We start from the raw sequence: 11,289 nt of genomic DNA, 5'->3' as shown, positions 1-11,289 counted from the left end.
AAAGAAAGGCTAGGACCTTTGCCTGAAGTGGACAACAGCTATTTCATTGTTAATTTGTTTCAACTGCAAAGAAAGATAAGCTTTATTCAGGAAATGACAGAGCATAATAGACAAGGGAAACAAAGGAGTTGAAACGCAAGACAAATAAAGACACAGAACCCCAAGCTGCTTTTAATTAATTCAAGTCACCTGACCCAAATGAAGTCATCCTCAGGTCCCCTGCTCCTTTTTTCTCTCCAAAACTGTTAGATATGACTCATGAGCCAAGGTCTGTGACATTTGGAAAGTCACTGAAAACAGAAGTGGTAATGATGGGGTGATGAGACGTGGACAGCTGAAAGTAAAAGACCACCTCTTTGGAAGCAACCCAGTCCCTGAATTTTTCCATACCTTTCAGCAGCTCAGATCACTGGCCCCTCATCCCAAGGCAACTGGCCCACCTCAGTCCACCTAGATCACCTAATTAGCTTATTTGATTTTGCTTTCACTGTTACTCTTGGTCCACCCCAGATTACTTACCACTCCTTAATCTCATCCAGATCCTTCCAAGGTTCTTTTTGTATACAAACATCAGTCTCATCCCCTTTAAACTGCAGATTCCTTAAGAACCTCACCTGCTTTTATTTGCATTACAATAAACCTTGTCACTTGCCTGGAAAATGGTTTGAGTGTGTGAATTCATTCCAGGGGGATGCCACCCTGTACTCTGACATTTCAGGGCTCCCAGCAACCTCAAACCACATCAATAACCACAGGTTTGGAGAAAAAAAAAATTGTCCCAATTTTCAAAAAAGGCCTTTGAACTTCACTTCAATACAAAATTTTAGAACGATCATTCAAGAGATGGCTTGCAAATATTTAGAAAGGGGAGTAACAAGCCAGTATGGTTTCATCCAGAACAGCTCAAGCTTTGTTGACTGACCCTCATTTCCTTTTCTGTTAAGATTCCTAGCTGGTACATGAGGGAAATGCTATGGATATAGGTTACTAGGATTATTTATTTATTTTATTTTATTTTATTTATTTTTACACTATTCTTTTTTTTTTTTTTTTTGGCTTTTTGGAGGGGAGAGGGCAGGACAATTAGGGTTGAGTGACTTGCCCAACTTCGTGGGGCTAGTAAGTGTTAAGTGTCTGAGGCCAGATTTGAACTCGGGTACTCCTGACTCCAGGGCCGGTGCTCCATTCACTGTGCCACCTAGCCTTTTACATTATTCTTGTGGAGAATATGGAGAGATACAGATTAGATGATAATACAATTAGATGAGTTCAGAAATGACCAAATAGACAGATCAACATAGCTATCAACCATTCACAGTAGCAGGTCTCCAATAGGAGGATCTATGCATATAATATTTTTTAGTGATTTAAACAAAGGAATAGATGATTTATTTACTCATCAACATGCAGATTTACAGGTGACATAAGGCTAGGAAGAATAGCTAACCCAGGATCCAAAAAGACATTGACAAAGGCTGAATCTAATGAGATTAAATTCAGTAAGGACAAATGTAAAGTACTTCCTGAGTATAAACATTGCAGGGATGGACAGCAATCCTTACAAAAAAGATCTGGGTTTTAATACAGTACAAGCTCCATATCACTGAGAAAAGAGAGAGAAGGAACAGCTAAAATAGTTGAAGTGATCTCGGACTGCAGTAATGAGAAGCCTAACTTCCAGGAATAGTGAAATGATAGTCTCAACCATATTCTGTCTTCCTTCAGCCTTGTCTAGAGTATTGTGCTTAGTTTGGGGAACTAGATGATCTCTAAAGTCCCTTCTAATTCACAAATTCTGTGATTAAGGAAAAAGCATGGGACAAAAAAAAAGTCAAGAGACTTAAATTCTGATCCTGGCTTATCAGTTGTATTGCTCTGGATATGCCATCTTTGGGGCTCATTTGTGAAGCAAAGAATAGAATTATAGAATAGGAAATAACAAATGGGAAGTCAAAATCCAGAAAAATAAAGGGATAGTAAGAACCCCAAGCAGCTTTAGATGATTTCAATTCATCTGACCCAGATAAATGACCTCAGGTTCACTCCAATGTAATAACTATTATAAAACCTTTGCCTTACTGACAAAGAAACAAAGATCCAGTGAGATGAAGGAACTTGTCCAAAGGACTGTCTTAGACAACCCTGTTATTTTATTATATTTTTATGTGGAATATTATATTATACTATACTATATTATATTATACTATATTATACATTCTATTCTATTATTATGTGGAAACTGTGACAAAGGGAGGTTAAATAACTTCCCCAAGGTCACATGAGTAGAAAGAATCTGAAATAGGATTTGATTCTAGGTCCTCTGACTCCAGAGTCAGTGCTCTTTCTATTAAGCCAAAGGCTGAATTAGATCTCAAGGTTTCCTTCAAGATATAGTCCTTTTAAAATAAATTTTTAGTAACTTTTATACTGGGTTGGATTTACTTAAATCTATAACTGAATTGTAGGTATGCATATCCATGGTGACCTTTTTGGTGGCTATTTTATCCACACACATGAAAAAAGTCTCTACCAATGAAGATTAGATTGATAGTAAAACATCAGAACTGTTTTCTGCAAGGTGAATTATGTCACTCCATATTCACTGCTCTTTCTAAAAGAACACAGGAGAAAGGAGATGCAATGCCTTTTTGAGTTTCATGCACGTAGTAGGACCTTTATAAATATCTGCTACTGATAAGCACCTGCTCAGTGGGGATAAGGAGGGAAGAACATGAAATAGGACTTAAGGCAGTAGAGTATAGGATGAGCAGCAACTCTAAGACTGAAGCTGGTGTATCATCATAAAACTTATCAGTAATAACTTTTTAGTTATATAATGTGACCTGCAAGCAAATAGAAAGCTACCAATAGTAAAATATATCTACAAATTTTTTAATCTCAGAAGAATGTATGTATGTCTTTCTGAACCTAATTTTCACATTAGGCAGCACAGCTCTTTAAGGCATGGTGGAATGACTTGGGCTTGAGTCCTGTATAGCTTTGGCACTTAAGTAGCTGTGGAAACTTGGGCAAATCACTGCAAATCTCAGAGCCCCATTTGTTAATAGGAATGACAGTTCTAACTTATTTTAAAAGGTTATTATGAGTGCTAAATGATATATAATGTATTTAAATACTTAAACTGTTAAGAACTATACAAATGTAAGCTCTTATTCTCATGTCACCTTTAAAGGTCTTGGATAAGTTAATTTATGAAAATGTTCTTCTATATTTTAATTAATGATCTTTATATATATATGCATTCTTGATACAGAATTTCTATATAAATCTATTTTTCAATGGAATATATCAGGAGCATTAGTTCAAAGGTCATTGATACCAAATTTATATGCAACAGGTACTGCAAACACACATCAGTTATTATAACAAAATACATGGAAAGGCATACTGAAAAATGATACTCTAGCACAGATCATTTTTATTATATACTAAATTTAAAAATACAAATATCTTATTACAAAAATGTTTATCAAACAACTGTGTACGTAAGTACTGTCAAAGACTGACCATTAGTTTATATTATGTACATTTGGCTAAAATTTATGAGACACATACAGAATGACAATTTTGTTAATAATGAACTTCAGAGGTCAAATATTTTAAATTTGGCAACTGTTAAGTAATAATCTGCACAGAAAGACATTCTGAGAGGTAAAGAATATGATATACTGAACTGTGCAGATTCTATTCTTGCCATAAATTTCATTAAATTAGGTTTTTCTCTATCCCCTCAAGTTTCATTACAGTAAAAAGTAAAGTGCACAGAAACAACAAGAATACTAATTTTGGTCACATTTATACTACAGTCACAAAAAGTGTGCTGTTATATTTAGGGTTCTGACTGTTCATTGTTCCTGGGGCTTTGAAAATTAAATCTGAATATGACTGAAGGGAAGAAAACCAAAACTTTCTAAATCACATAAAATGGACTTACAGCTAAAGGAAAAAATACACTTTTGAGAACATGGACCTAAAAAAGTATCACTGTCTTTGTTTTGTACTAAACACAGAATTAGCATAAAGGCATATTTTTACCTCTGAAAAAGTTTACTGAGAATCTCTTTCAAAAAAGGCAATAGACCAGACAAGTACAGCATATGCCACAATACTGTCAGTTATTGATTATCACTTACATACTGCAGCATAAATACCAGGCATTCATGACCTCTGCAGGCCATAAATAGTATAGGTAGAAGCAATGTTTTTATTCCTTGACACTAATTTTTCTAATTAACATCAAGTGTAATTTGGGAAAAAATGTCACTGCTACACTATTAAGGGGGAGGAGTGCTGGTAGTCTAGGCAAGTGTTCCTTTTAGGAATTTTAACCTAATAGCTTTTAATTTAAGGAAAATAAATACTAAAGTAAGGCCATTGATGCAAGATTAGCTATTAGGGCTCCCACCTCCTCCAACAAGTGTGTGCACACGCTTATGTGTTCATACTTTTGATTCTGATTTTACAATATATATCCTATTACAAACCATCTATATGTTTTATTAGGCTTATTTACAAATACACAATGAGCTACATGGACATGAAAAACTAAATAAATTGCAGGAAAAAATGTAGCAGTTTTACAACTCCACACAGTACACTGAAGAAAAGCCAAATTTACATAATTTTTAATCAATCTAAAAGGTTTAGTCATAAGACATCTGCCATATTTTGGAAGGCCATTCTTCATATACTAGGTGTTGGACCCAACTTAGAGGTAAAATATCTTGGTCATCATGATTATGTTTTTTTCACGATTAAAAAAAGAAAAAAATATATATATATAATATGAAGTATACATATAATACTACCTACAAATATGAATACTTTCATAATGTTATGAGAATGTAAAAATTATTAAATATATTTTTATTCCTATGGCATACCACACTTGGTAACACTAATACAGGTAGGTTTAGTTAACAATTGATAGTGATTATGAATGTTTTATTGAATATTTTCCTTTCTGTAGCTGGGAAATATAAAGTTTAGATTTGCTTCCATCAGACCTCTTAAACCAAACTTCATCATGGTTAATTGTTGTAATTATGGCACTGAAAGAAAAAGAAAAAGGAAGAGTTAACCTTGGAACTAACCAAGCTATCAGAGTATTTGCAACAGAAATTATCTTACTAAGATTTTGACTATGTCCTCAAAAACAAAATTAACAGGAGTAGAACAGAGTTAACTGACCATCATAACTACCAAATCAGATTGAAGTATATTCAAATACAAGACTGTCAAAAATACTTGATACATCAGAAGATTAAGTCATACTACAGAGGTAGAATGTGGCCTTTTGATTATTAAATTACTTTTCATTAGGTATAAATGTACAGGTGAAAATAACAAAAATCTCTTTCACTTCCATAAGGGTTGCAATAAAAGATAGAAAGGTAAAAGATATTATCCATTCTGTTCATAAGGTCATTGCATATGGATGGCGTTCCTCATATTAGGCTAAATTTCCAATGTCAATTTGGACCTGGATCACATTTTATAGGCAGAAAAGGTAAAGTGAACTTTATCATGATATTCATACTACGTGATATACTTTATCATAGACTTCCTCAAGTATTTTGATAGTAACTACTAACATTTTTAAGTGTCAAGGATCCATGATTTCTCCTTCTACCAAGTAGATTGAAACTCATGTAGTACTTCAGGTCTTAAGAAAGTTACTGGAGGCTCTGAGATGTAAAGAGATTTGCCCATTTCTATAGTTAGAAGGTGTCACAAGAGGAATATGAACTCAGGTCTTCCTGCCTCCAAATCCAACACTATATACTACACCTTGCTGACTTTTGGCATCTTCAAAGGAATAGGAAAATAAACTGATTTGAAAACTCTCTGTCTCTTTTTCCTTTTCAGGGTGATGTTAAGAAGTACTAGGCAACAAGATATTAAAATGTTATTAGTTATACTAATTTTTAATACTTTATTAGTTATTAACTATAATTGTCCCCAAATTTCATAAAACAGAAGTACAGAACTGCCAATAGAGTGCTGGTGTCAAGTCAACAGAAATCTGTGATGGGTCAATTTAACTAATATTACACTAAATCAGAACAACAATATCTTCCAAAAATTAATCAATAGGATCATTTACCAGCCCATGCAATGACAACACTCCTTATGTCTATTGATATTTAATTATATATATCTACATAATGTTGACATATGCATTCAGGTTAACATTTTTTAACTGCTGATCAAATTTTATATATTATGTATAGAAGGAGCTAGATTTAAGCATTATAAAGAACATGAAAATTTAGTAATACATATCCATTTGGGAGTACTCAAATATGTGTTATTAGAAATGACAAATTATAATACTGTGAATGTCTAGGGCAGGAGTGGGGAACCTGTGGCCTTCTAAGTCCTTGGGTGCAGCCTTTTGATTGAGTACAAGTTTTACAGAACAAATCCTTTTATTAAGTGGATTTGTTCTGTGAAGTTTGGGTTCAGTCAAAGGGTTGCACTTGAGGACCTAGAGAGCTACATGTGGCCTCAAGGCTGCAGGTTCCCCACTCCTGGTCTAGAGGATTCTTGACTAAATTTAAGGTGAAATGGAAAAATTAGAGATTTTTTAAAAACCTGTTTTTTACCTTGTAGGGCATTCATCTTTCTTATCAATACATATTGTTTGTCCACGTATATACCATTCACCATCATAATACAATCTTCCCTCTTCAGACTTAGCACTGTGCAGGTGTTTTTCCAATTTCACAGGTGCTAAAGGGATCAGTTGAAAAACTGTTAATAAAATATTGTCAGAATAATAAAAGTGTCAGAATATTAAGGTTTAGTTTTCAAACACTATATGCACTAATTTGTTCATCCTTGTATAAACACAATGTGTTAAGACATTTATACTTTCTATAACTATTTATATAATTCTTTGCAGTAGGAGTACCTAGGAAATTTTTTTATGTTTTCTAGTACTAATTAATTTAGTTTTAACAATGAACAATATTTAAAAAAAAAAAAACTAAGCATGTGCCAAGAGTAAAAGAAATGAAACAAAAGAGACTTTGCCTAATTATAAGTGCAAATAAAAAGCAAGATTGAAAAACTGGCTGTCATCAATGAAAACCACATTCCTTTTCCCTCAAACCATGAAAACAGATATATATTATAATACCTGCCATTATCGTCATTTTACCACATAACGAATGCCTCTGAAACTTCAAGGAGTGGCATTTAAAACAGAAGGCTCTGATTCAGAAAAGCAGGTTACTATGATGGGAGTTTCTATCTCCAAAATCCAGAACATGGTCTGGCAATAAACCTTACACAGGCTCCTTGATTATCTTATTGGATTATCACGTGCATGCTGTGGTATAGACAATCCCAAAATACTCAACACTGAGGCTTACACACTCTGGGCATGTGAACAAATAAATATATGCCAGCCTGGCCTAACTTGAAGATCATGTTAAACTGTAGCTGCTGGGTAAACTGTAATGCTAGGTTCTAAAAAGAGACTAAGCTAAGTAATGGTGTGTATGTATATATATATATATATATGCAGCACTATTTTTATTTCAAACATCAATGGCCTTAATAGTATGAATGATAAGTCTATGGATATAGACTTATAGTCTTCATGAGTGGTTGTCAAAAAAATTTACAACTTCATGGTTAACTTTCTGATGTTAAGCATTTCTGAGCTTAATTAAGCTGGTTCTTGGATATCAGATCTAAGTGTGTTGTTGGTCCTTTCTAGTGCTAAAGAAACTGTCAGAATTTGTGCTGTGCTGGCACAGCAACAGAGAAAACAGGGTCATCTCTAAATCACAGGGAAGCATTAGAATAAGATTTTGGTGAAGGGGGCAATATATCATATAAGATAATTATCTTTTCCTTTTACATTACACCTTCTTTAACTACAAGGTTTCCAAATTTCATTTTATAGTTGTTATTAACAAATTTTGTTTAATTTTATTATTTTCTCAGATGAAACTAAATAGTCAATTGAAGAAGAAGAAAACAGATAACTATATTGCACTTAAGAAACGGTACAGTGTTTTCAATGATTCCAAGTTGCTCTCCAGTCCAAACTTATCTTTTTAACATAAACCTATCTCCCTGTGACGCTATCTGGGTTCAAATTTGGAACAACATAAACTCAAAAGAATCAAAATTACAGGTAATATAACAAGCAATGGAGATATGTATGATGGATGTAAGAAGGCTGCAACATATTTGCAGGGATGATCTACACTCCAGTAGTATTGTACGGTTGAAATAATACTAGATTGTAAGTCTAGAAGACCTAGGTTCAAATCATGACAATGACTACTTTTGTGCTTCTGAGAAAGTCACTTAATTCTCTAAGCCTCAGTTTCCTCATCTGTAAAAATGAGAAGGGTAGACGTGATTTCTAAAATCCACTCAAGCTCTAAATATATCAATTTATTATCATAAGAAGAGGCAAAAGAAATATCTCTTCATAAATGTATAACTGAAAAAGTAAAAGTACCAATCTGTAACAAGAGGGATGGACAACCCATGTGTATACTGGCAGACAAAATATAAAAGGATGGAGATGAAATCCTCTGTGGATAATTCAGGGGAGAACATGGACAAGGATTACATATGGGTGGATAAAAATCTGTATCAATAGAGGGAATATTCACATGGATGAGCTCACAGATCCATCTATTCAATTACTGAATAAGTTGATTTTAAGAGGAATTTCTGGCCATATATCCACAGGCAAACAAATAATCCTAAATCATTTGATTCTACATGTTATCTGTAATATAACTATTGTTCCCCTCAGATCTGTATAGCCTATCAGGAAATTACAGTGTTCTGTGCTTACAATATCCCATTCAAGGATTAACTAGAGGAGAAGCTGCTTAATTCTCTGGAGAATTCTTTTTGATTGTTTGCTACAATGAATAATGATGAAGATATAAGAAGGTAAAACCAAGAGTGTCTCCCTTACATTATATCTAGAATCTTTACATTTTATGCCCATACTGGGGAAAGACATAAATATCATGATATGGTTTCATCAAATGAACTAGGGCCAATGGTAGGGAAATTCCTTAGTGTATTAATGAATCAGCTCTGTCAGAGGAGAACTATATAGAAATATAGAAAATAAATAGAGTGACTTACGTTCTGGTTTTACTCTATGTGGACCGAGTGTAGCCATTGCCTTAAGGAAAGGAAAGAGAAATTTAGTTACCTGAAAACAATTTTAAAGTCATTTCTACAAAACTGAATGAAGCTGATTCAGAGTTTTATTGATACAGGATGTTTTTCCTTTCACCTACTAAATGTATTTATTTATGATACTGAATACTTAGCAACAATGAAAAGTTAAATAACAAAATGGAATGAAATATTCCATCAAGCTGTTCAAATGGTCTTTCAGCTTCTAATAGCAGATTCTTTTATAAAAAGATGTATGATTTTGTATTACATACTTTTCTTTGCCAAAAAAGAAAACCCAAAATTAATGAGTAATTTCTAACACTAAAAATGTTCTAGGTATAACAGGCATGTTTTGCTTTAAAGGTAAATGTGGAAGGAACCAATCATTTTGAACATTATTTGAACATTAAAATCTCCAAAATTGCAGACTGTGTATTTAGCTTCATTTCTGTTAGGCTTGATCCCTCTGCCATGGTGTCTGCCCCTAATAGTATGAAAGATGTATTTAAAGCTGTGAAAGTAAATGATATAGTAACCTTTACTGTATGACAAAGATGAGAATCATAATGGGATTAATCACAATGCCCTTTCAGGTCACAGTTCTTAGTTACTCTTATATGTCTGAAAGTAATATTATAAAAGCAAAGAAATATGTCAATATTCATACCAGGTTGCATTAGTGAAAATCTTACCTTTCTAATTGTTGTCCAATCTTCAAGGATATCTAGGTCTTGTAACATATAAACTATATAGGGGCGTTGAAAAGTTAAGGACAATTTTGCTACTAGGTGAGAATAATAATACACTAATCATTTTCAGGTTTTCTTTTTCTGAAATTTAAGTTATGATTTATACATATGATGTTTAAGCATGTAGATTTCAGATATTTAAATATTCTTCAAAAATGGTACTGTGGTATTTCAGGTAGCTGCCTGAATAAAGGCAGGAAGATGGCTTCCTCATCACAACTCCAGTGAAAACCTAAAAAATCAATTGAGATTAAAAGAATGATCAAGAAATCTAATGAGAAGCTATAGTCTATAACTTTATGTCCCTTCCAGATCAGAACAAAAAATCAGTCAGAAACTTAAGAGTAATAGAAAAGGGGCCTGCCAAAAAAGTCAGTGCCTGAGGTCAAGCAAACTAGATGGTAAATTAGAGCATTCTAAGGGCTACAAAGGCTCTTGCCAGAATTCCCTTCCCTGCCTCCTCCACCAAAAAACAGATGCTGATTAAGGCCAGTCAGAGAACTTAAAAAGTAGAGGGAATTGGGAAAGAGGACAGCACATTTTGTTATATTGAACCTGAGGAAAGGGTACTATAATCCAGTTGAGACCAATCTTATCCACCCAGAAACTACTTGAGACAGAGACTGAGGCTAATGAAAAATAAATTTGCTAATGAGCCTCAAAAAGAGTTGGGGTTCAACCCTAGAGGTTAGCCTACCATCAACAGCAGAGAAGTCAGAACGTGAGCAACAAGAGAATATAAGGGAAAAAAGCTAAATGCACCAAAGATTGCAAGAGAGGGGGAAAAATCAATTAAAAACCTAGGACACAGTAAATTCTAAAATTAAAAGAAAATTCTAAAGTATGTACAAAAAATTACAAACCTAAGTAAATCAATATTGTAAAACAAAGGAAACTGATCCAGCATCAGATGAAACAAACAAACAAAAAAACCCCTTAGATTCCAAAAAGAACATGGAATGGTAGCAGGATATTCTTTAATAGTTCAAAAAAGAACTAATAATCCTTTTTTTTTTTTTGGATTGTAAAATGTTTTTTTTTATTTTTCAAAAGCTTTATTAACTTCTGATTTACATCATTCATTTCCACCAGATATTGAGATACAAATTTTCTTACTGTTTTTCCCCTACCTACCACCCCAAAATAGCAGTCCCACAGGATATCCCCTCCTCCAATGGGCTCTCTCCCATATCCCTTTCTACTTTTCGAGTGGATCTCTATGCCCCAGTGCCTGTATATCTTATTTCCCAATTACATGTAAAATAGTATTTATAATAGTATATATATATATATATATATATATATATATATATACACACACACACACACATATATATATATATATATA

At 33.5% G+C, this 11,289-nt stretch overlaps 1 protein-coding gene across 3 annotated transcripts in view; it reads right to left on the bottom strand.

The window, feature by feature from the left end:
- Window positions 1–3,419: 3,419 nt before the first annotated feature.
- Window positions 3,420–11,289, bottom strand: part of BRMS1L (BRMS1 like transcriptional repressor) — a 157,530-nt gene continuing 149,660 nt past the window's right edge. For 2 of the 3 annotated variants that reach the window (XM_069082263.1, XM_069082265.1), the window contains exons 7-10: window positions 9,885–9,949; window positions 9,154–9,193; window positions 6,630–6,777; window positions 3,420–5,072 (exon numbers count right to left, since the gene is read on the bottom strand). In XM_069082263.1, the coding sequence (XP_068938364.1) occupies window positions 4,955–5,072; window positions 6,630–6,777; window positions 9,154–9,193; window positions 9,885–9,949 (371 nt within the window). In that variant the 3' untranslated portion in view covers window positions 3,420–4,954. The remainder of the gene's footprint in view (window positions 5,073–6,629; window positions 6,778–9,153; window positions 9,194–9,884; window positions 9,950–11,289) is intronic. The other variant, XM_069082264.1, reaches the window with a different exon arrangement.

The sequence above is a fragment of the Petaurus breviceps genome, unplaced genomic scaffold (assembly GCF_028583685.1).
Source record: "Petaurus breviceps papuanus isolate PSGF00001 unplaced genomic scaffold, PetGlider_PUasm1.0 164, whole genome shotgun sequence".
Taxonomy (NCBI): Eukaryota; Metazoa; Chordata; class Mammalia; order Diprotodontia; family Petauridae; genus Petaurus; species Petaurus breviceps.
Note: the sequence above shows the minus strand (reverse complement) of the source record. Positions and strands in the feature narration are given on the sequence as shown.